The sequence below is a fragment of the Xiphophorus maculatus genome, chromosome 6, assembly GCF_002775205.1.
Source record: "Xiphophorus maculatus strain JP 163 A chromosome 6, X_maculatus-5.0-male, whole genome shotgun sequence".
Lineage (NCBI taxonomy): Eukaryota > Metazoa > Chordata > Actinopteri > Cyprinodontiformes > Poeciliidae > Xiphophorus > Xiphophorus maculatus.
In genome coordinates this window covers 13,890,130-13,916,550 of record NC_036448.1, presented here as the reverse complement: position 1 = coordinate 13,916,550, position 26,421 = coordinate 13,890,130, and the positions used below count along the sequence as shown (strand labels likewise).

The window sequence follows — 26,421 nt, the reverse complement described above, 5'->3', positions numbered from 1 at the left end:
GAGCATTATACAGTCAAACCCACAAAAAAGGCGGTGGTGGTACGAGGAGGAGGGGGTTACAGTTTCAGGGCAAAGATCCAGAGTACAAAGAAAGGAGAGCAGTATGCCTTTGCCACTGTATAGACCAAGGACATGTTGCGAAGTCAGATGATATCCTGTGGGTGCAGGTCTGGGGCAAGGGGAGGACACAGATATGTGGGAGAGGAAAGGCTGGATGGATGAACAGAGCAGAAGGAGTGAGAACAGCGAACATGGGAGAGGTTGAGGTGGGAAGGCCACAGGAACAGATAAGTAGGGATGCATGGATGCATATCAAAGAGATATTGTAGCTGAAAAGAAGACACTGATTAATCTTTGTCAGACTCTGGAGGACCTTTAAGCATCCTTTTCATTTTTTTTATTTATTTATTTTTGCTGTTTTTCAATCAATGCAGTTCACATTTTACCCCGCAGAGGTGTCTTCTTTCAGGTCCCGTCATTGATTCACTGGCGAACTGACGCCAGCTTGTGCTCAGAACAAGACAGGGGGGAGGCACGTCATTGCCCATGTGACAGGAAGCACGATGCCTGCAATAAGAACAACTTGTCAGTCGTGTTAGACATCTGTTCACCCTAATGCAATCGTATCCCTGCAGATTAAATAAAAAAGCCGGCTCAAGCACTCTCTTGCATTTGTTCTAAGACTTACATCCACAGACTTGTGAGGCTAAAGGCCGTTTGGCCTTGAGGCTTCTATTTCAGCACAAAGTCTAGAAACATCTTATACCAGCAGCACGCTCTTTTTATACCTTCAGAGGAAACTCTAGCTGTTGTCATAGCGTCCCATAAGTGTGCTGACGGGGCAGTTTCCAAGACAGTGATCAATGGGCCTGTGAGATAATACCACGCTTGCTTTCTGTTTTACCTTGCATACATCTTGTGGATCAGTGCATGATTGTGATTTTCTTTGGACAGATGTCAAAGGGAGATGTCAATCTTGATGATTGTTATAAACATAAACACGGGGGGAAAAACAACACTTTTCTAGTTTCATCATTTTTAATTTCAAATGAAAAAGAAAGAGTAATTGTGTAACAAGAGGAGCACTTGAAATTAATGTGAAAAAAAAGCACACTCATAGAAATCCTGTATGCCTGTGCTGTGACAATTTGATTATGCAACACAAGCAAGTCCCGAGAGCTTTTTGAACAAACCGATCACACAGGTGCCGAACAATTATTTTCAATGTACACTCACTGTGTGTATAGTGCACAATATGTATCTGAGTTCCACTGCAGCATAATCAAATAACAGGAACAATACAGCATCAAATGCCCAGAACACACTATTGATCTGATCCACATATTAAATATTGATGTCCCTCAGCAAAATATTATATGTCTTTCCTATAAAAAAAAAAGAAAAAGAAAGAAATGCTTGATAAATTATGTTGTCAGCAAGTGTGGGGACTTTTCACTGCACTCACTGGGGTATCTGGTACATTGTTGTTTTGGTAGCCTAGTAGGTAATAAAGATACTGAAAGGTAAAGTTGTGAAGCAAGGCTTTAGGTCAGCTTAGACTGCTCCTGAAGTCAAGAAAACAATTCTTGAGTTTTTTAAACGCATCAAGAATTTGGGATGTGCACCAGGTGGCTGTGGCAGTGAAAATGAATGTTTTCAGACTACACTGTCCTGTTCTTTCTACTCGGTGAATGCCATTTGAGCTATCCAGAAAAAGTTTCAAAAGTGTGGATTTGCTATTCAAAATGTGGCAACACGCAGTTGACAGGTAGAGTCTACACCCTTGTTTTGCACCCCGGCAACAGTGAGTGTAAATTACATATAATGCAGAGCTGCCCATCCTCCACCCGTTGCTGCATACTGCTGGTCAGCTGTCTAACTGGCTACTGCCACAAAATGCTCCTCTTTAGACATGTATTTAGTCACCCCAAAAAAAAAAAAAAAAAAAAAAAAACACACATGGCTTGCAAAACAAAAAAGTGGCTCTCCATCACCGTTATTGTCATATCTTTGTGATTTAAAAATATGTACACTCATTGTGTGGCGTGTGATGTTTTGATTAAGGCTTTGTATATATAAAAAATTTTTAATAAATGTTATTGATAACTGTATTATATTATTATATTACTCTGTAAAAAATTACACACATATTCAGTTATGTTTACTAACTTCTGCTCTTAAACTCTACATAATATGGCACTTTTTATATTTTCAACCTAAATGTGTTAGTGTGTGAAAGGTAATTTTACAGTAGGAAGTTTTATTAATTTATTTAACTTCTGAATTTAAACAAAGACCAATTTCTTGTTCAGCTCAAGTGAACTTTCATTTTATATTAAAGCACCTTTAGATGTTTTACGGTGTATATTAACACAACTGTACAAATGAATCAATCTGAATATTTGCTGTTTTTGCGATTTTGATGAAAGCAATCAGAACACAAATTTTTGCTGTTCCAAAAACTTTGTGTGGAAGCTTTTAACTTGTCATCCCTGAAAGGCCCCTGCTGGCCACCCGTTTGAAAACTTTCTAGAGGCGCCCCTGCTTAAAAAAAAAAAAGTTCAGGAAAAGTTAACATTCTCAGTACTTGTTATTATTATGCATATACAATAGCATACATTCTTACTTTTCACTCTCCATTTGTTGTGTAACAACATGCACACGTTGCATGCGCTGCAAACCTACGAATCACACACACACACACACACACACTCACACACACGCACGCAGTCCCTCCCCTCTACATCATTTTTACCTGAGCCCTCAGTCCACCTCACTCAGAAACTCTCAGAAACAGCAGCAGTGAAGGAAGCAGGAGTTCACACAGAGCCGCTCTGCATCAAGTGACACTCCAGCGAAACAAGCAGAGGGTCCCGGAGGAGTCCAGTTCGGCCGAACATCGCATGAAACAAGCCAACCTGCGTCAGCGGCCCTGACTGAAGAGCAAGAAGAGAGCCAGCGGTGTTTAACTTCTGCAAAGCGCGGGAACATGAGTGATAAAAACGCCGGTAAGAATGAAAGAGCTTTTCTTTTATGATTAAAGTAAATTTTGTTTGGATGTCTTGGTTGCAGGAGCAGCTGGCTCTCAGTTTGAAATCCGGACTCGCGTTTCACTTTATTTAGTGACCCGCAGAAAAATACAAGGTGCATTCATTAAACAGTAATTGATATTTAAAAAAAAAAATACCTGTGATGTATGTGAGCAGACCAAAGGCAGTTAGAGCAGAATGCTGCAGCGCGGTGCTGCTGCTGCTGCTGCTGCAGCTGGGTGTCTGCTGCTCACTGCCTTGTCCACTCAGAAGCACTTACCCGGGTCCGTGTCATATTAACGCCCGTGTTGTACGCGGCACGCTAGAAGTCATTCCCGCTTTCAAATGACCATTTTGCACGAATCTGAGGATCCCTGCTTTCCCCTCCCACAGAGTGCTTTGGGTTGTAAACGACTCGGTCTCCATGCTTTTTCTTATACTCTGTCAGTGCTGTCAGCCGATCTAGTGAAAAGTGCTGCCTCTCCACTTTCACTGCTGCGATGTGTGTGTGTGTGTGTGTATGTATGCTGCTCCCAGAGCAGAGCAGCTCTGTGGCCTCAGCAATCAGCACGCGTGATGTTGACAAAGCTTTCCAACTCTGCCAGTAATGACTAAAGGAACGGTGTTTTGCAGCTACTAAAAGTTTGCTGCATTAGAAAAAAAAAACAACAACACAAAAATCTAGATGCTGCAGTAGAGTCACACAGCATACACAACGGCAACGATTTGCCTTGTTGTGTTACACGGTTAATAGATGGGGGTCCAAACACAGATCAGACACATTAACAGCACAGTATATTTAGATAACGGGCAGAGTGCCCTTGTTTAAATAGGCTAATCTGTTATGGTTGTTCTGTCCTGTTTTTGCCCCTGATTTTCTGTAAAGTTGCAGTGAAACCTCGTCGTTGGAGATAAGGTGACTTTGTGTTTTTGTCTTGCGTACACTTTCCAGTCCCCTTACATTGCTATATCACAGGTAATCAGGCTTCTTTAAACCCACCTTGGGACTTTATTCTCATGGTCTCATTCCCAAAGGGATACAAAGCCCTTACTCCAACCAGAATTTGTGTTCCTTCTCAGTGTTTGCATCATTTTAGATGAGTGGACTGTGGGGTTATGATTCATGTGTGGCAAAACAGTGTGACCTTTTTAGTTAAGCTCTGTTCAGCATTGTCATGCAGGTATGTGCCAATACTTTATAGCATATTAAATGCTTCTCATGGATAGTTGTAGCCTGTTAACTTTGTCACCTATTGTCGTATTACAGCGTGGTAGACTAGCACAAAATATGGTATAAGTGGAAAGTGGAGGGAAAATTATACATTTGCTGGCAGCTACAGTGGTCATTTTGCAAGAGGCGGAATAAACAGAGACACACAGGACAAACACCCATGCATGAACACTCAGTAATCAATTGACTTGACAGCCATGTATTTACACTGTGTGAGAAAACCTGAGTACCAGGAGAGAACCCACACATGCATGAGGAGAACAAGCAAACACCATTCAACATATTTTACAAATTGAAGCCTGAGAGATGTGCTGAGCATTTTTATTCATTCCATCTGAGCCAATGCTTGAACCACTTTTTGCTTTACTTATTGCAGCAAGTTGCTCTGTGATTATCTTTGATGGATAAAGGGTTATTTTCCACCCAATTCTTCTTTACAAACAAAGATATTGGTCAGAGAGCATCTGTGACGTTCTTAATTTCAAAGGACCCTTTGACAGACTTTCTTGCAGTACTCTGTATTTAGGTCCCTTAATATTTCCACTTACCTTGACTAGATCCAATGTTTGTGTTGAGGAAAAACATTTCTACAGGATGATGTTGAACTGTGGGGTGTTCAAGGTGTAGTGGGGCATTAGTTTTCTGTCACTAGTTAGTTTAGAATGTAAGCAAAAAAAGTCCCCAAACATGTGGAAGCCAGCAGCAAGTCAAACAACCTGTTTTAATTAACTAATTAGCAAGTGAAATCAAGTCAAAATGAAAACATCCATGTCAGTAGGATACAAAAGTATCAACAGCCTACAACAACGGTATTCAACTTCAGTGTCCTGACGTGTTCAGCTGTGCCCCTGGCCCAACACACCTGAATCAAATGACTAAATTACTTCCTCAGTTGGCAGTCAAGTTGTCCAGAGTCCTGCTAATGATGCAATAATTTGACTCAGGTGTGCTGAAGCAGAGAGACATCTAAAAGTTTCAGGACAATGGCCCTCAAGGACTGGAGTTGAAAACCTCCAGTCCTTGAGGTATTCAAGGACTACCTATGACAGGGGTGTCAAACTCCAGTCCTCAAGGGCCGGTGTCCTGCAGTTTTTAGATGTGCCACAGGTACAAAACACTGGAATGAAATGACTTAATTGCCTCCTCCTTGTGTAGATCAGTTCTCCAGAGCCTTGCTAATGACCTAATTATTCCATTCAGGTGTAGTGCAGCAGAGGCACATCTAAAAGTTGCAGGACAGCGGCCCTCGAGGACTGGAGTTTGACACCCCTGACCTATGAGGTATTCAAGGACTATGGGTTCCTCTGCTCCCATGTTTTGTAATTGTTTGAAAGTGATTCCAAATGCTAATGTGGCATATTGCTGACTAGCTTGTCACCTTTCAACACCTTCAATGCTCTATTAACTTTTTTGAAGACTGAGTATATTTTTAATACAGCTGCAAGAACACTGACTGAAAATGACTTTACAAAAACACACTTCAATGAATCCAAACCAACCATTCAACAATATATTTCTGTTGTCAGAAAGAGAGATTTGAGGAGTTCACAACAAATTATTGTCTCTTTAGGAGATTTTTTTAAAACTCGAACTCCTTCAGAATTACAATTTAAGACTCAGCTGCTTCTCTAATTAACGTTCTCCTCGCCGTCCCTGTCAGCTTAGTTTGATGACCATGTCTCGGTATCCTTGCGGCTGTGCCACTCTTCTTCCATTTTCAGATGATGGATTGAACAGATATCTGTAAGATGTTCAAAGCTTTGGAAATTGTTTTATGAACTAACCCTGCTTCAAAGATCTTCACAACTTTATCCCTGACCTGTTCCTTCGTCATCATTATTCTTTTGTTCACCTCTGAGGCCTTCACAGAGCCACTGTATTTATACTGATATAATGTTTTTAATGTTCTGCTGTGTTGGAAGGTTAGAATGTCCAGTTACTAATTCAATACGTATGTATTTCGTGTGATGATAACTGTGTTTAAATGATTTTTTTTTCCGTTATGAGGTTTTGTATTGAGAATGGAGGTTAAATACCCATGAGAACCTTTTCCCTGTGTCAGAAGGGAAAAGGTTAAACAAAAATGAAAAGCACGGCCTCAAAGTCTGTCTGCGAACAGAAACTTAGAACAGTTTGCACAGTTAATCCTGCTGAAATAATTGAACGGACAGTGTTATGATCCAGCTTGAATCTTTGTCAGGTCAAAAGTTTGAACAGTCAGAGAACACTACCATAAATACACATCCCTCTGGAACAGCAAGTACTAGATGGGGCAATGAGGCAATTAACTTTCAACATCCAAAATGCATCATTAATTAAAAAATAGAATTACAGATCTCATGTTAACTTGGAAAAAACTGCAAATACGCTTTGTAAGTGCAGCGGTTCTCAAAAGTGTATACCTCCTTTTGATGTAAAAAAAAAAAAAAAGGCTTTTATATGACATTTTCCATATATTCAAACATATATCATGGGCAGTTTGGGTGAAAAACAAATTTACTAGAGAAAATGAGATTAGCCTGTCCAGGAATTATATACAAATGCATCCCTGTTCACTCTTTAATCTACCTTTCTCTACATTCACTTGAGAAAGAGAGATGTTGCATCAGCATTGTTTTAATTCAAATTCAAATGCATGCTCATTTACTGTAAATGTCACAAGAACAAAGCATTCAAACTGCTGTGAAGATGGGCTGTTGGCTGTGCAAAAAAAAGAAATTTGGTATCAAACTTGTGTGTAATTTTTAGTATTTATACAGAAGCTCTATAAAGGCTTCCAAGGTTTGGTAGAAACCGTTAGTGAACAAGCAGCTTATTGATCTAAATAACATTTGAAATACCAAGGAACAAACTGAGCAGCTCGGATAATAGTGCACATTTATTATTTGGTATAATAGTGTGGACAAGTTTAAAGCAGGGTTAGGTCATAAAACATTCAATCATCTGAAAATTGAATGGGTGCATTACAGATGTAGACCTACCAAGACATGTCAACTGACAAGCTGTGCAAAGGCTGATTATTCAGAGAACCAACTGGAGGGACTGGAAAATACCAGTCAATAACAGGAAAACCTTCGTCATGCATGCCAAAAATCTGGCTTTTATGGAAAACTGACAAGAAGATAGCCATTGCTAAAAGAAAATCATAAGAAGTCCGGTTTGAAATTCACACAAAACAAGCGAAGGACACAGAAGACGTGGGAAAGAAAGTGCTTTTGTCAGATGAGACAAAAATTAGACATTTTGATCAACATGAAACATTATGTGTACAAGAAAAACAGCACTGTGCATGAACCCAGAATCCACCCCCATGATGTGTCAGGATCATGTCTTGAAGATGCTTTTCTTCAGCAGGTGAGGGAAGCTGGTCAGAGGTAGAAACAAAGACCAAAACCTTTTAAAAGCTCTGAAAAGATTTTAGAGTTCCAGCCAGACTATTAGATCCACAATCACATTTGGTTCGGCAATTCTCAAAATCCAGGCTGGATCTGGAAAAATAGAAAGGCAACCTGGATCCGCTCCATACGTTATTTTTAGGCCACATTTAGGTGATGCTCCACCAACAGCTGTGTGGGACAGACCTGAGTGCTGTACAGTATGCTGCCATACCACTAATCATGAATAATTACAAAGTAAAAAACTAAATCCTTAATTTATGAACTATCCTTTCTGAAAGCTTTGTACAGCCATGATTAATTGGAATTTCAAAGGAAACAGCGAGGCTGGTTTATCAGTGACTTGTATCAAAACGCAATCAGTCTTTTTCACGTTAATATAGTGTTTATTTCTAAAATAGGAAATTCTAAAAGCAGAAGAAGAAAAAAAAATCCTAAATCCAATTGAGTATTTATTGTAAGAGTTTGTCTTCACTGAAGCTCTCCATCCAATTTGACTGAACTTAAGTTTTTTTGCAATAAAGAATAGACAGAAATCTCTCTTTAGATGTGCAACGTTGGTAGAGACAAATCCCAAAAGACTTTCACGTTTAATCGTAGAGAAAGTCAAAACATTGACTTGGAGAGAGGGGAGATGAAGACATTTACTTTCCATACTTTTCAGATTTCTATTTGTAATCATCAGTGCAAAAAACCATAAATCATTTTAGTTTCTAATTCTTCCTTCACAATTATGTGATGCTTTGTCCTTATTGATCAAATTCATTAATGATTACATTCATTAATGTTTGTGGTTGGAGCAGAACAAAATGTGGAAAAAAAGTTGCATCTAGTGTGAAGGAGTGAATACATTTGCAAGATATTGTGAAATGTTTCAGCATACTGGGAAAGATATTGTTGTTAGATATGCTTATCCTTAAATTTAAAAAATAAGCGTTGAATACATCTGTCTCTGTTTTGCAGTGCAGTGGTCTGAATGGATACATTGTAATCATGCTTGCACATCCAGCCGGTGTTCTCTAGTACTCTTATGCACTATATATTAGGTGAAACTGTTGATTTGTTTTTCTCATCCTGCATGCCCCACTGTAGGCAGCTTTGCTCTTAACACTTACAAATAACTGAGTCATCCGTACACTTGTAATTATTATTATTATTACTTTTTACAGGTAGCACCATATGCTGTCATTTTAATTTAGGACTATAACTCTGTGAGAAAAAGGCTTAATTTGCTTTTTAATTGTTTCAATTGCATACATTTTGGTTTTGGAACGCCTCATAAATTGTTTGATATTATTTATTATTGTTTTAGTTTTAAACGAAAAACCTCAACTGCTCTGGATTGTGAACGGTTTTGAGGATATGACCATAATTGTGAGGGGGGCTTTATCTTCAGATGTGTAAGCTGTGTTCTTTATTGACTTTATTAGTTTATTACTTGGACTATGATATCTCATTTATGAACTCACTTGTGCATATTTTGTTTGATTTCAATGAATGACATCAGAAGATGAAAAAAATTGCTGCACGGTCCATGATAGAGCTAGCAGCTTGGAATCTATAAGTAAAAATGAAGAGCTTACAATCTTGTCCCTATTTATGCATCAAAACATACCAATGGAAAACTACATCTATTTTATCATTAAAAAAGATCATTCCTAAATAGATACCACTTGGGACTGGAGCTCCAGAATAAATCTTTTATATTGGTGTTTACTTTTTTCTCCTTTTTTTTTTACAGTACAATACAAAATTCATTTTGATTACGCTTCAAACAAAGGTAGTGTCGCCTTTCAAGGTGAACATTTTAACCTCCTTGTTGCTGACATATTTAGGAAGGTGAAATGACTAATGGCTTGTTTAGCATCTTTCCATAGTGTCATTTAACACAGACCTGAGTTTGCTCAAATGCAGACAGGTTATATATTGCTGAAACCAGATATTTTATACATATGCTGGATAGTAAGTCAAATAATTTTTTTCTCACTGCCTGACATTAAAGCAGGTTTTTGTGTTTTAAGCCATTTACGATGACTAATATTGTTTGTTTGCTAAACGTCAGAACAACGACAGTGACGATGTTTATGTACAGTAAGGTTATTATGCCTTTTTACTATTTGGGAAAGCCCAGATGAATATGTTAATGGTTAAATATTGATACAATGTATGATTTCAGTTCCCAAAAATCTATGTGTTTTGATGTGAAATGGGTGGATCGACCCTCGAACCAAAGCAAAATAACTTGTGAAGATTCTTGCTGAAACTGAGAAAAGCTTGTCATTATTTGCTCTGAAACGAACTCGGTACTAACATACGTTGAAAAATCATTTGGTGTCAGATTACAGTTTGTAAGTGGAGAGACTTTCATTATCAGAGACTTGTCTTATAGTCTGATATGACTAAGCTTGACTGTTTTTCCATTATGAGAAAAATTGCAATGTACTTCCCAACTGTGAAGTACAGAAGTTGGCAGCGTCATGGTGTTTGGGTGTTTGATTGCAGTAGACATTGGTGTACTTTACAAAATAACATCATGAAGAAAAACAATATATGGAAATATTAAGGCAAAATCTCAAGACATCAAACAACTTACACAAATGGGTCTTCCAAACGGACATTGACCCTAAACAAACCACCAGATTAATTACAAAGGGGCTTAAGAACAAAAAAGTCAATATTTTTGACAAACCCTCATAAAACCCTGAGCCAATTCCCTAGACAAACAGAGGGCAATGCTAAAGAGCTGTGTTTTAGCAAGGTGGCCACAATTAACTGACCTAAGAAAGACCTAAGAACATTAAATCTTCCTCATTTTCTAGCACTTAGACAATAGTAAAACACTTAGAAAATAGAAATAAATGTGGTCAGACAAATGAGTTGTGTGCCTTTTTATGCATTGTCCTGTATGCAGTTATATGATTTTAAATGGATATATTGGAATTTATGGCAGAGGTACAGTTAAAACATCACTTTTTACACAAAGAAAGATAAACTATGACAATACATACTGAGAAAGGCAATGCTCATTTTCTGACCACTGTACACTTAATTTGAGGTTGCTCCTGAAGAAGAGGAATTGGTCCTTGTACAACATATCTTTTTCTCTTATCATTCCCTTATATGTAGGTTTAGGCTTACATTGCTTGACTTTAGGCATTACTGATTAGGTATTTGGGATGTAAAAAGAAAGACAACCCTGATATGGCAACTTTTCTTCAAATATTCCACAGATCAAATTTTTATATTTTTCAAACAACTTTAAAGGTTTAGATTACTCTAAAGTCTTAAGTTAAATAGATATTTGATCCCTAATTTAGAACTGATTCTGTATTTTAATGCATCTGGACTATGTGAGGTGTTCTCTGCTAAAGCCTGCAAGTGGTGGCTTTGCAGTGGGACAGGTTTGGGATCTGAACAAAGGGTGTCAGACCAGTCCCCACATCCCCCTCCCTACCCACTGCTGCACCCAGCTTCTCGTTATTCCTCTCTGACCTCTTATTTGCATGGCTGCTGTTGTTAAAGCTTACTGCAGATCTGACGTATTCTTTAGTGTACATTATTTATTATGAACAACTACAGCATTTTCCAAAGGTATTTTGTGTAGCAATTTCTTGTCCTTGTGCCTGGTGCAGTGTTGCCCGACAACCACCAAGAGGAAGGCAGTGTAGAAAACTTCTATAATTTGCAGCAGTTTTAGAACAAACACTGCGGAAATTGAGCTCTGACACTTACCCGTGTCCAGAAACAGCGTTTTGTTTTGGGTTTGCTTTTGGTGTCCATTTCTTATGTTGGCGTCTAATTTTAGACCCTTCGTTTGCCTCTGAGAAGTAACTATTTTATGTTGCATCTCCCTCTAGTGGTAAAATTTGCTTATTGACTTCATTTTACCAATGCAACCCAGGATAGTGCTTGTCATCATGGGTCAAAATGCACATCTAGATCCTAGAGCTTGAGCTTTTAGCCTTAGGTCATTGCTCTTAATTACTTTTAGCACTTTCTAATAGATTTTGCAGAACACACAATGGGAGGCCATTCATAATCATTGCCATTATTATTACTTTTTGTTAAGAGTGATAATACTGGATAAGTCTGCCTTCTGACATGTAAAGAGAAAATTTATGTTTCTGTTAAACTCTTGTTTTGTCCCAACTTCCCCTTGACCTCGGCACTCTCTTTTTCTAATAAACAATTAAGCCTTTTCTAAAATACCTGGATAGTATGAATTGTTTTGGTATTTATACACAACAAACATAAAGCCTGGAAAATATTACACCCAATTACTAGTTTAGTGTTGCAGTTCTGCACATATTAATTCTGTGATTGTTTGCTAATAATATATTGGATGGACTGCATCATATCGAGCTGAGTGACCAGGTTGAGTATTGGGAACACTGTTTTGATGGAAGGAAGGAAGGAAAAAAAAAATACTGATTAGTTTGAATAAGTGGTTAGTTGTTAATCATATTTGTACATGGGGGGAAAGTTAATACAAAATACATGATTGGATTTTATTGTTTTGTGGCCCACAACTTATTCAGTGATGTGTGAAGATTAACTGAATCTGAAGGGCAGTAATGAGGTAAGTGAGGTAGCGTTTTCATAACGCAGCGACAGAGCCAGAAACTTTCTGCTACTATCAAACAATGAGGATGACTTTAAGGTATCTGACTGCGGCTGACGTAGCCTCTGCGTTTTGCTCCCAGTGGATTTGTGAAAAAAAAAAAAAAGACAGAGCGAGAGAGAGAAAAAACCCTATTGGATCACTGGTTCCAACATCTGTGCGGCTCTTCTAAACTCTTAGCTCCGCATTACCTCACTGGTGTCCGGCCTGCCACTTTACCCCTGCAGTTTAACTTTGGCGTGTGTGCTCCCTTTCCTCCCTCTCTCCCTCTCCTCCCTCCGTCCCTCCCTCCTCCACGCAGTCTCTCCCTTCTCCTCTCGCGTTCCTGCTTTTTACGTCCGCTGCTGGGAAAGACGCGGAGGCAGAGGATGTAGCTGCAATTAAAAGAGAGCACATTGTAACGTCCTTGCGTTGCCTTGCCGTGGCGGAAGAGGAGTTTGAGGACGCGAATGACCGTGGATAGACTTGTGGGAGAGTGAGCTAGCACTAGAAAGGGAAGAGAGAGAGAGAGAGAGACGGGTGGTGGTGGTTGGGGGGGCCGGGGGGGATCACTCAAGATGCCTCGTTTTAGCGTAATTTGTCCCGCAGACTGTGCCCTTCTGGCGTTTTGAGGGGCTGCCGCGAAGCCTACAGAGAGAGGCTGGCTGGCTGGCAACGCTATGCTGCCTGACCCTTCTGTGTTGTGATAGCGCTGTCCGATTGTTTGGATTGAGGAAAGGCTCCCACCAACCCAAATCAATGAGGATTCTGAGGCCATTCCTTCAGAAAGGAGCGCATATGCTGCAGTGTTTCTGTGGACAACGATCGAAGTCGACCACTATCACCGACGGTGAGAGACAAACATATAGCTTCAACAGCTGCCTTTGCTTTGCATGCTTTCTCTCTTGAGTGGCAGAAGGGAGTGAGAGGGGGGCAGAAGAAAAAAGAAAGAAACAATGATATAAAAAAAAGGAAAGAGGATGCGAATGAGGAAAGGAGGAGGGGGGGTTGGATAGATTTCATTAAACACTCGAGTGTTTAACATCCTCCGAGTCTGCAGCAGAGAGAGCCGTTTCTTCTCCCTTCTCCTTGCGCTCCTCGCGTTTGTCCCGAGTTTTGTGTGCAGTCTGCAGCCCGCCGCAGACGGCTTCTGCCAGTCGGCACCAAGAGGACACAGAGAGCTCCAGATACTTCGTCCCAGCCGGGCTGTACATTTACAGTGCTCCGTCTGAAGCGAGCCAACAAAAAAAGGGGCAATGCAGGGATCAAGTTATTAAACTTCAGGGGCCCAGAAAGCGCTCCTTAGAGGGCCCCAAAACTAGCAGCCTGGTTCAGCACCGTGGATAGCGCCATAGCAGACGCACTCCAGGGCAGTGATTCAAACTTTTCACGTCAGAATTGGTTTTAAAGAGCACAAGTCACAACTGATCAACTGATCAACCAAACTTAAAAATCGGTCATTTAGTTGAAAGAAAATCTTTGAAAATCTGTTTTGTGTAACTACTATTCAGACTCTTAAAACAACAAAACAACCCATGTCATAATAGGTCTAACTTGGATATGACACATTCTTATTGAACCAGACTTACTTTTCAAATGCACACAATATGCTACACTGCATCGAGTAATATCAACACTAACTGCCATGCAATCATGCACACGCACACACACACATATCTGTACACAACCACCGCTTACCTGTTTGGCAAAAAGCCTGAGATCACTCTTATGTCCTTTAGTCATCTCAGAGGCAGCTGACTGCATTGCTACGGTTGTTCACTTGTGACATAACTGTTCCTGTTTTCAAAGGCATTAAAAAACATGGCCCAGTGTTTACACAAGGAAAACTCTGCATTGTTTCGCCTAGTGCCTCCTTTTGTCACCTCTCAATTCGTGAAATTCAGGGCAGACAATTAGAAACTCCATTAAGCACAGCTGATTCCTTCGAGGTAGTTTGGACCAAAAGCAGCGCGCACACTGGGATCTGCAGGGCTCCAACTGAAAGCCCTGGCAGTCCTTCTCCTGCATCTCAGCTCACTGTTACCTGAACCGGGTGACCTCAATCAAAACTTCAGCAGTCAGCTCAAAGGTGTTGACAGAAATGGATGCAATACTTAAATCCACGAGCTTTCCTAAAGCAGTTGTCTCGAGTTGAAGTTAAAATATTGCTGAATTTCTTAATTTTGATAGCTTGTAGAGGGATGTACCAGTATAGCCACGAAGGAGTCAGATATAGCAAACTGTAGCAAAATATTTTTCTTTTCTTTTTTGAAGTTGAACTTGGGAGTTGTTCTGGTACTAGTTCAACCGCTGACCCCACTGTGTGTCATGATAATTGGGGAAATGTTTGATTATTAAGCAATTTTGAAACTGCTGAGTAAATAATTGGAACAGTAAAGTTGGGCTGTGCTTGTTTGGAAGAAGATCTCTTAACATACATTGTTCTCTGCAATGCTTTATTTACTTTCCCTGCATACCTTTTCGGTAGATAATAAGCAGAAGGAAGAGAGAAAACTTTTTTTTCATCAATGTGTTCAGTCAGGATAAAAAAAACTGACCTCAAGATGGTTTTGTGAATGAGCTTTTGGAGTTGGCATACATGTTTGCACCTGCTTTCCCTTATTGTGCGAGTCAAGCACCTGGGTTGTTTTCTGCAAACATTAACCTGAGGATCTCACTTTGCTGACTGTAGCCTATTTAGAAGAATTTCAATGCAGTAGCTACTATTCAGATATGTATTTATTTTTCTGTTTGTCTTATTAGCTGATCAACATAAGACTTGTTCATGTTTTGTCATGTTACAAACACAAATGCTAATGTATTTGATTGGGGGTTTATGTGATAGATCAACAAAAAATAAATGTAACAATGACTAAAACTCATTGAGATTGGATATAGGCTGTCTATAAACCTTAACCTTCAAGTTTTGCCATTTATTCTTTATTGGGCTCAGGTCTGTACTCCACCATTGTGTCATGCACATGAATATGCTTTGATTTAGACCACTTCATTCAAGCTCCGGCTGTATTATTAGGATTGCTGTCATTCTGCCTTTGGTCAAGCCTTTTGTAGCACTTAGCATGTTTTCTTCTCAAGTTGGCACAGTTTTTTCATCTTCCTATCAACTCTGTTCCTGCTGAAGTAAATCATCCCCACTGCATGATACAGTTGCCACCATGTTTACCATGTTGATGATGAGTTTACAATGATATGCAGTATTAATTTTGTGTGCAGGCCAAAGAATGTTTAATTGTGGTCTCATCAAACAAGACCGCAGCTAATCCGACCTGCTAATTGGACTTCTTTTTTTTTTTAAACTTTCTTTTAAAAATGCCATTTTCTTACCAGCCTTTCACAAAAGGAATATTTAGGATGTGCATAACTAATATTTTCCTCAATAAAAATATTCTCCCAACTGGACTGTGAATCTTTGCAGCTCCTCTTATCTTATCATTGGCCTCTTTGCTAGAGTTTATGTAGACAACTGTGTCTTGGTAGGCTTTTAGTTTCCTCATGCGCTTTTCATTTTTAGATGCCAGATGGAACAGCGCTCTGTTAGATGCTCAAGGCTTTAGATATAGTTTTATAACCTGACCCTGCTCTAAACTTCTGACCAGCTTTATCCCTGATATGGCTGGTGTGTTCTTTCACAAGACCTCTATGAGATGAAATTGCATACAAGTGGACTCTTATTACCAACTAGAGGAAGGAAGTTGTTTACTCTGGGTTTTATTTAGGGTTGTCAAAGTAAAGTGGGGTGAATGTGTGGCACAATTATAAGACGTTTTTTGCCTGTCTTTTACATTAAACCCCAATAAAAAACAGTGACTTTTGTGGTGGTAATATCTCAAAAATTAAAATCAAGAAGGTCCCTGCAGAAAGAGAAAGTTTTCTGGTGGACACCACAAATAGGACTGTTTGTGAGTGGTTTCTGACTGAATTGATTGGTAGCTGCATGGTTAGTTTCCAGGCTTTGGTGACTCCTAATGTGGTTTTAAATTGGGTAACTATGCTTAAACACAGGACAAATGCTGATTTTAATGATTTGCCTCATTGTTTATTGCACAGACAGTAGTTTAAATGTTTGATTCACCTTTACAGTGGGGTAACGCTTTAATAGCACAAACTTCTCACATTTATGTGATGATTTTTGTCGATACTAGAAGTGTGTTGAACAAGCAGTCTGAGCAGTGGGATTGCTTTCATTCTCTCACATTTCGGCTCTTCAGCCTCCTACAGACTCAGCGAGAAAGTTGAGTAGACATTACGCTATGAAATTTTGCTCCGGCTGTTGTGAGTCAACAAATCTGCGAGGTATTTCAAGGACACTCAGAAGTGAGAAACTTGAAAGTTGGACGTAGACTTTTTTTTTCTCTCCTCTTATCATGCTGTGGTTCGTTTTTTTAACCACAAGATGGCAGCAGACAGAAACAAGTGATTTGGGTTCTAAATGACAGGACCGCAGCTGAGGCTTAGCTTTGTTTTACTTCAGTCAGTCATGTGCTGCAGTGTAGCGTCTATATGTTCACAGAGAAGATTTGGAGTGATTAAATTATTAGTTAATAACAAAACCTTAACAATTTTATATGTCACACTTATGAAACAGAAGCTTAAATGTAAAAAACAAACAAACAGTGTACCAATTTAAAAAATATGTCTCCTTATGTATTAACCGTGTGCAGAACTGTTTCACTGCTGTTGTGTAAATCTCTCCAGGAAGTGAACACTAGTTGTCGGCAGTGGAATGAGGAAGCTAAGCAGATTCTTGAAAGGGTATACTTTATCTTTTTCTGACAAAGATATATGTCCACTTCTGTAGCGCTCAGGTTCTACAAGACCCCTCTCATTTCTGAGATGTTCCCTTTGTGTGTCACACCACAGCCTGTCTGTATACTGAATATTGTGTGTTGATATATTTCTGAATACCGCAGTGGCATAATGATTTCTACCTCTCATCATTAGGCATAGTACAATGCCTAATGATGAGTATTTGTTCTGAATCTTATTGAGTCAATTGCTCGTTTCTAATTAAACATTTTGACCATTTATTTTAGTCATGGAATGGAAAGAGCTTATCTTTCCATTGTCTTTGTCTGTCTTTGTCTATATCTGACTGCCTTCCTGTCACTCACACTAAACATCAGCCAAAAGACTAACCAGTGCCATATTCTTATCCCATGGCTTTTAAATATTATGTAGAGCAATCTAAAATATTTTTTCCCTGATCTTGCTGTCGGAACAGATTTGGTTTAGGTAGAGAATGTCAAGCAAAGTCACAGAGAAAGCCTTTAAATGTTTTATGCTGTTTCATCATAGGAATGCAGGAAGTTTGATGACCTCTTGCGTTTTTGTCCTGCAATTTTTGCGTCTGTTCATAAACAAACAATGGCCTCTGACAGTTTAGCTTTTAATCTATCTTGAATACAAACCTATTTTCAAGCACATGTTTGCAGGCTTCTTAACAATGTTTGCAGACAGGAAATCATGCATTATTCCCTAAGGTTACTTTGGAAGACTTGCCAAAAATTCTGAATTGGATTTCATTCCATACTTTAACCTGAACACTCTGATGAAAATTTGTTTTGCTATAAACTTTTCCTTTGTAGCTGTGTTGGTCAGGTGGTAGTCCTGCTGGAAGTGGAAAGTTCACCTCTGTCTCATGTCTATGTAGTCCATCGAAGATTTTCACTCAGAATCAGCCTATATTTAGCTTCATCTAACTTCCAAAGCCTTGATAAATAATCCTCACTGCATCATACCACCACCACCATGTCTTGCAAAGGATAACTTTCAATGTTTCTTTTCTATAACACAAAGCATTTTGAACACAAATATTTCAATTCTGTTATAGAGAACATTTTTTCCAACTAGAGCAGGACTTCTTATTGTTTTTTTTCACTATTCCATACATGGCATTTTTTCGTAGCGCAGCACCTGAGCTTTAGACCTCTGCAACTCCTCATGAGTCACTTTTAGTCTATTGGCCTTTTTCCTGATTAAAGCTTTACTTGCCCAGCCTGCTAGTTTAAATGGAGTGCCATATCTGGTTAGGTTTGCAATTGTGCCATACTTTTTTTTTCATGTTTGGATCTCGGATTGAAGAAGTGCTCTCTAAGATGTTTGTAGATTAGAATATAGCTTTACAACCCACCCCTACACCTCACCTTTATTGCTTTCTTGGCTGATTTGATTCACAGTATTCTTCTAAAATTACAATATTAAACTGAATCAATCATAACATAATGTTCCACCATATCTGTCTCAGTAGTTGATTGAGGAATAACACTGAAAGCTGAGTTTTCTGCATTCTTACTTGTCTTCTGTGATGCTCTCCTGATCCATTCTGTCTGATATCAGGCAGCCCACCATGCGCCACTAAATTCACTCACTGACACAATTTGAAAAACGTGCATACTATTAATGCTCACAGAAGCTGTTCAGGGAATGTGTGTCTTCCCACTCACTTTTGTATTTTTGCAAGAGTTTTCCCTTCAGAGGACATAGTGGAATATCCGGTGGGCATTTCAACGTCCCAGATGATGAGAGCAGCCCAGTCCAGGTGTTTTGTGGGTCCAGGACCATTTCGGTGCCATGAACACAATTCTTTGTGGCGTCCCCAGCAAACGGGAACGACCAATTCTCTAACTTTCATTGTATTTCTCTGTATTTGGTGGAGGACGGTTAAGGCTAAAGAGTAGATTTCAAGTGGGATTGACACAAGGACACAATTCAAGTGCAATGAATTAAATGTGACAATGGGGAGTCTAATAGAGAGCTATTATCATCACATAAACTGCTGTCAGCATAAGATGCTGCTTTTATGTGCTTGATGAAGACACCTAAAAACAAAGGTCTGACTTTTCAAAGGAAACTGAACCTTATAATCACGACAGGTTTTGTTTTATTGAGAAGATTGACGAGGAGGAGATGACTAAAAAACAGACAATCCTCAAAGTCTGCAGAAGTTTTTCTCATCAAATAGTTATTTTAGATTAGCAGACAAACTGTTGGTTAGAGTAAATCACTCTTGAAGTAGGCATCATTTAGCAAGTCTTTGTTGCTTTTGTATTCATTTTTGGATGGTTTTCATTTGTTTAAAGCTGTATGCTGTTGTTGCAATTAATAACTGCATGTAAAATGATGCCTTGCTACGTTTTTACAACAGTAAAATTATGACCGTGATTTATTGTGGCCGGTCTCCTTCAGGGTGAGTGTACTGGGCAAATACCAGGAGAAAGAAGCTGCAGGCGTAACCACAGGAGAACAGAGCAGAATGCACAAGTTGACTCCGATTAATACTTAGCTGCTGCTGTAGACATTTGGATTTCTTATAGGGATATATTGTATGTACCTATGCAACACGCTAATTAAAACATCTTTTTAATTTAAAAAGAGCAAATTAAAACCATGTAGCCTTTCCTTTCCATATCACAACTTTGCACTGATGTGTTCTGATCAATCCTATCAGATCCAAATAAAATACATTGATGTTTGTAAATCTAAACTTGAAAATATGGGCTATGAATACTTTTGAAAGGAACCCTGTTATATATCTGAAACAATTAGGAGTGGTGTGGTCTTGAACCAAGAGGTGTTTAAATGTGCATGACGAAGTTTGTAACGTTTTGATCTTTAAATATGTCAATACGTTGGATTTATACATTTCATTTATACATGTCATTTATTATTTAATCATATCCATTCATGTGTTTTGTCTTTGCATTGTTAGCCATTCATGCCTTTTGTTTGCCCAAACCTGTTGCATGGAGTTTTATAACCAAACTAGTATGTTATGTATGTTTTCTCTTATATATATATAAAAAAAGATCTGGGGTGAAGATGTGGGTGAAAGCCCAAAAATTGCTTTCCTAACAGTTAGATGTAATTGTGTCACTCTTAGTAAACTGATTTGCAGCTGGCATCATCAGAAATTCTATACTAACAGACTGTAAATAAAAGATAAAAAATGTTCTCCATGAGGAACCCATTTTTGTCTAACGCAAAAGGCACACAGCATTTAACCCTTCTCTTTTTGTTCTACTTGATCTGCTTTTTAGTTCTATATTTCCATCGAGAAATAATCAATCTATCCCTAAACAATCCCTGTGCATTCCTAATACGAACCTCAATCACGTATGATTGCGTTAAAAGAGTTTGCGAGGGAGAGGAGAGAGAGAAAGGGGGGAGAGAGAGAAAGGGAGGCAGAAAAGGGGGAGACTGTGGACCATTCAGCCCTCGTCGGCGATGTAACTCACCGACTGCGTTTGGAAGAGAAAAAAAAACAACCTCCTTTATTATTTGTGTGCTACAACAAAAATCACTTTTGTTTCAACTAATTGTTGCTCCTCAGACACAAATCGCTCCCCGCTGGCTTCATTTCCAGCGCTGCAGCATCCTTGCAGAGTAAAGCCTCTGCTGCCGATTCCTTTTTTTTTTTTTTCCAGACTGCGTTTAGAGGTACCATCGACGGAACAGAGAACTGGGCTCATATGGGCTCCTGTCTGAACCGGCGGCGGACGGTCTCATTGTTCAATGTGCGCGGAGGTGACGATGTGAAACAACAACCAAAGGAAGTTCGGACAACCTTGTTTCTCCTTTTCGCACGCAGAGGCGCGCATTACTTGGCTTTAGGTGGACACCCATAATTAAAGAGGCGTCAGGGACGGACCTGCTGTGCAGAGGAGGATTTGCGCTCGTTTGACGCGGCGCCGTTCACCTGGAATACCTGAGGTTCTCCAATGACAACGCAGCTGCACCGACCTCCGAACACTGTTGCATGTTTTCACGCCTCATATTTCGGCCCCCAGCGGCCCTGCCCGTAGGTTTATGGTTTATGTCCCTGGATCGGTAAGTGCTGATTTCACGCTTCCCCCCCACCCCCGGGTGCGACCGAAACTCAGAACAGTTACATGCAACTGTCTCCTCGAAGACGGTGCATGGCATGCAAGCAAACGATGCGCGGGACTCACAGGATTCTCTGATCAGGATGACATTTAGTTAAAAACTCTCGGCGGACCGAGACCCAGAAGCGACGTTCTATATTCTGTCCCGTGTGCTCGTGTACCACGCAAAGGGGAGCGCATTCAGACCCGACCTCTGCGGGCGGCGACTATAGACTCTTTCTTTGCTGATCGGGTTCGGGCAGATGGCTGCTATCGCCAGCTCCCTGATCCGGCAGAAACGCCAGGCGAGGGAATCCAACAGCGACCGCGTCTCCACTTCGAAACGTCGCCCCAGCCCCAGCAAAGACCCCCGCTCTCTCTGCGAGAGGCATTTCTTGGGGGTCTTCAGCAAAGTCCGTTTCTGTAGCGGCAAGAAAAGACCCGTTCGGCGGCGACCAGGTCAGTGGGGACAATTTATTTATTTATTTATTTTTTTAATTCTTTTTATTACAGATGTGTGTTGTGTGTGTGTGTGTAGGGAAACACCCCCCACCCTCCTACCCATCCAGACCCCCTGCGCAACCCGCCCCTCTTTGAGTAGCAGAAACATTATACTGCAGTCAGGGGCTTTAATCTGAGACGGTTGATTTTTCGTTAGAAAAATCCACCTGTTTCTTTACTGCAGGTCCTCTTGTTATCTGTGGGTCCTGTACATGAAGCACAGGAGCTGTCTGAATGTAAAGCAACCACTGCCTCCAGTGACGTTATTCCTCTAGTTATTCACTGTACTCCATTAAGAATAATTAGTTACCTTGAAATAAAATTGCTTTTAAACACAATAGATTTCAAATAAAAACTGAGGTTTTGTTGTCTCACACATGTAGACTAATAGGCTCCCACTCACTCTCTTGTACCCCACCCTCACCCCCCCATTCCAAACCCAAATACAAAGGGAAAATGAATATACAGGGGGGATGAAGCTGCTTTAAATGACCTAATTCAATATTAATGCAGATTGGGGGAACAGAGGGGAGATAAGCCGCACCGCAGTGCACCAAGGCTCTTTTGAGATTAAATGTTTTTAATGGTAAATGTTTATTGCAGACAGGGAGCTTTACTGCAGCGAAGGGAGGAATAGCCCTCTGCCTCCGAGAGCCGTATCGACGTACTCGTTGCCTCTGTTCCCCTACCAAACTTCGAGGTCCAGCCTTCTCCCTGTCTGATTCCTCTGGTTCTACCCTGCATGGTGCACAAATAACAGCCTAGTCTTGCAAGTCACCGACACCTCCTCTTCCCATTCCCTCCTGCTCCCTAGTCCCCCCCCCACCTCCCCTTTCATCCAGATAGTTCTGTTGTGTGATGAACGACAGCCCGGTCCACTCAGAATCCCACAGACAGACTGATGAGGGATGAGGCGGACAGACATCAATTTTTAAGGCAGAATGAGAGGACAACAGATGCAGTCAACCCGTCTTCCTCAGCTTAAAGCCAGACAGACTAATACGATGTCGTCCGGGGAGCCTCAGCAAACAATATCTGTGCCTTTAGAGCCACGAATTTCCTAAATCTTAGTAACTTCATAGAGAGCAAATTAGTCAAGCTTCTCAGTATCATTTTGTTGGTAGGTAATTCCTCAGATCTGATTAGGGAGGCAGGAAAGGCAAAGATGCTGTGTGTCTTATGTTTGATTATCCTTACATTTGCACTGATGCATTGCCATAAATAGCAGATACACTGGAGAACTGATGAATTCTGCCTGTTTAAAAGACTGTTGTTTTTCCTCTTATTCCCCCTCCCCCCTTCGTAAGATGCACCCTTGAAACCTCCACAGGTGTCCCATAAGGGCTGCAGGCTAGGTCAGTAGCTCAGCCTCCATCCGTGTTTGCTGTGTTTTCCTCGTCTCCACTCCATCTCGCGCCCATGTCGACAACCTCCTCGGCCAGGGAGGGGTGGTGGGTGGTTAGGGATTGGGTGTTTGTGAGAGGAAACAAATGGGGAATGGAAGGGCTGGGGGCCTCAACACCTGTCTGACAGCCGACGACCCACTCCCTCGCTGATTTTCGCCTTCTTTATCTTCTTCTTTTTCTTCATTTTCCCCTCTGTGTGGCTATTTTCTTAAAAAAAATTAAGCTTAATTTTGTACATTTTTCCCCCACACCTGTACCAAGCTCAAGCTATCCTCCAGCAGGTTGTCTGTTGCTCTTTCTCTTTCTGCCTCTTTTCATTTCCAGTCTCATTTTCTCCGCCAATCAGTGTTGACTCCGTTTTTATTCTCGTCCCTCGTTGTGTGTCTGTAAATTTGTGTTGCTTACAACTGTGTAAGTGGAGTACAGGTTGATATTGTGTGTATATTGGTGTACATTACTATGATGTGTTTCTTTCTTGTGGAATACAATGTCAGAGCAGGTGATCATTCACCATCCCATGATCATGATGCCATTTGTCAGTGTACCTGAATGTTTTTGTCTTTCTGTATTGATATGAAGTAAATCTATTGTCGTTCTAATGGTCCCTACGCTCATACAATGATCTCAAATTTTTGTTGTCATTGAAAGTCATTTTTCATGCACAATCGCAAGCTTCAGGAATCTGTTTACACCTTCACACACACCAATACACATGTGTACAGTACACTCGCTCTCTGCTAAATGACTGGAACTGATGAGCCGTCAGCCATTGCTCTGGGCTGCACTGTTGCCGTAATTTATGGAAGCGTAGTTATCACACGTGATTTACTGATGTGCACACTCCCATGTGCTTTCACACACGCATAAACACACACACCCTCATTCTCCTCAACCTGCCCGTGATGGATGATGAAGGGCCTGTCCTAGGAATTGATGGCACTAACCCAGGGGTAGGTGAGTTGGGAATTGATGGTCAGGGATGATGTACAGTTGAGCAGACGTGAACTCACTCTCGCTCTGGGTCACTACTTGGCTAACTCTTTCGGCTTGCTCCCCCTTTCCATTCACTTGTGCCTCTTTTTTTACAATGTGAATAAATCTCACACACTTGTAATTATTGGAGCAATCAGCTTTGGAGCAGATCCCATCTGTTATTGCTGTTGAATTAGGATAGGGCTAAAACCATCTTTCTTTCTCAAGAAAGCAAGTCTCTGAATGTTTCCTTTTTGCTAAATCATTTAGGATGCTTTGTGTCTGACCAGACTGAAATTAATTGCATGTCCTCCAACTCTTGTGACCTTGGAGGACAGTCTGGGTAATTCGTACTATATTCTTCATTTTCTATCTAGAGCAAATACACACATACTGCAAACATTGAGGGACTTTGTGACATTGCGTCAGATGCATGTGAACGTAAAGTATGATTCCTCGTCACACTTTTCAGCAACCCTTAAATAAATATAACTCTACACAGTGATGCACCGGTAACTGAAGTCTGGTGATTTTTAGCTCAGTCACCTCTAACCAGTAATAGACCAGTCAGAAATAAAAAAATAAAAAGATTTTGATTAAAGCACTCCTTGGTCCAATCCTAACGTCACTTTTTCAGGTACATCAAAAAACGTTTTAATATTCAATAAGATAAAGTAATTTTTTTTGATCACTCATTTTAGAAAGTTAAGCATATATATTACATACATTTATTACACAGGGACTAAAACATTTCAAGCATTTATACCATGTATCTGGATGATAATGGCTTACAGACAATGAAATATGCCAAAATTAAAATATTGTGAAAATTTAAGTATTGGGAATTTATAGTGTCATACCCTAATCACATAATTAACTCAAAAAGCAAAGGTTGAGTCTCTAAATAACATGTCAAACGCAAGGCATGGCCCACCATGACTTTTGGCCCACTAAACTCTAGTGGGAAATATATATGTATAACTTGCAAGATAACAGTTGTATGCTTAAATGTTGTTTTAGCAGTCAAATCAAAACAGTTTTTGTCTGGATACTGCAAAAAAAAAAAAAAATACATCGATGTGAGAAGATGTTCAATATTATTCATTAAAAAATACTTAATTAATCAGAATCCATGTTGCTTGAAGTCCAGTGAGGTTTCCAGTCAGTGATGATTTGAGGTGCCATGTCACCAACATTTTTGAAGTCCACAGCAGACACAGCCATCTCTCAGAAAATTTTAGAGCACTGCATGCTTGCTTTATGGAAATGTTTCATGGAGACACTGATTTCATTTTCCAGCAGGAATATGTTTGGTTCAGTGACAATACTGCTGCTGTGCTTTACTTGCCTGCAAAGTCACCCTTGCCTGAACCTTGGAAAGTATCTATGGGTATTGTCAAGATTGAGAGACACTAACCCAGTTATTTTTCAACAATATGGCTGCTAATGAAGCAACCTGGGCTTCTATTACCCCTCAGCAGAACCACAGGCAGATCACGTCCATTCGATACAGGTGCAGTAACTGATGCAAAAGGAGGACAAAACCAAATGTGGGTAATGTCTAAACGTTAGCTTATTTTTTTTAAAAAACTGACATTTCAATTTAAAATATCAAAAAGAAAAATTCACTGGTTGGTAGAGCAGCAGAGTTCAATGTCTATGTTGTGCTCATAAAAAATGTTGCCCAATCTTCCCTGCCAGTGAAAACCATTTTGTGGAAGAGCAGTTTGATGGTGGTCCTTACTAACCACAAAGATATGATGCTAAAGACAGTTGAAAGTGCTAATAATGTTCATGAAAGTTAATAATGTCCATTAGCAAAGTATATAATCACTGTCCATTTTTTAAGGATATTGTTATTTAAAACCAAGTCAAAAACTCTCCAGACAATTAGTTTTAACAAACAACAACAATACCTACACAGTTTTCCACCACTGCCCTGTGAGGAGCTAAAATCTCTGCTTTATAACAATGGTTGTGTTTTACCTTTACACAAAAATCAAAAGCTTTTCTAACAGGGGACAGACTGCAAGCTTGGAATCTCTGGGATAAACATCGTTTTCTACACCTGTACTGTATAGTTTCTTTTCTGGCATTGCTAGGGGCCTTGACGCTTTTGTTGCCCTGAGCTAATTTTTGTTTCCACCTGCTCACTTCAAGAGTGTAAAGAACTCTGAGTAGCAATCTGACAACTTGCCAGAAGTCCTACATCTCAAAGATAGAGGTCGTTTTGGGGTTATTGCAATGTTAAAAAAGATGCTGCAACAGCTTTTATAACATCAAGAAATACCAGTGTGTCCATTCACTTCAAACAATCTACCTATAAAATTAGAGGATTAAGTTTAGATATCAGTGACATTCACTCCGTAACCACAGTTACTCAAGATTTAATTTTGAAAACACCT

General features: G+C 40.0%; 1 protein-coding gene across 4 annotated transcripts in view; it reads left to right on the top strand.

The window, feature by feature from the left end:
• The first annotated feature begins 2,803 nt into the window (after window positions 1–2,803).
• The window catches only part of LOC102236041 (fibroblast growth factor 12), a 41,309-nt gene continuing 17,691 nt past the window's right edge, over window positions 2,804–26,421 (top strand). The window contains exons 1-2 of one of the 4 annotated variants that reach the window (XM_005795980.2): window positions 17,282–21,596; window positions 22,946–22,993. In XM_005795980.2, coding sequence (XP_005796037.1) covers window positions 21,401–21,596; window positions 22,946–22,993 — 244 coding nt within the window. In that variant the 5' untranslated portion in view covers window positions 17,282–21,400. Of the gene's footprint in view, window positions 3,009–12,834; window positions 13,106–17,281; window positions 21,597–22,945; window positions 22,994–26,421 lie in introns of those variants that run through there. The other 3 variants (XM_023336041.1, XM_023336040.1, XM_023336039.1) reach the window with 3 other exon arrangements.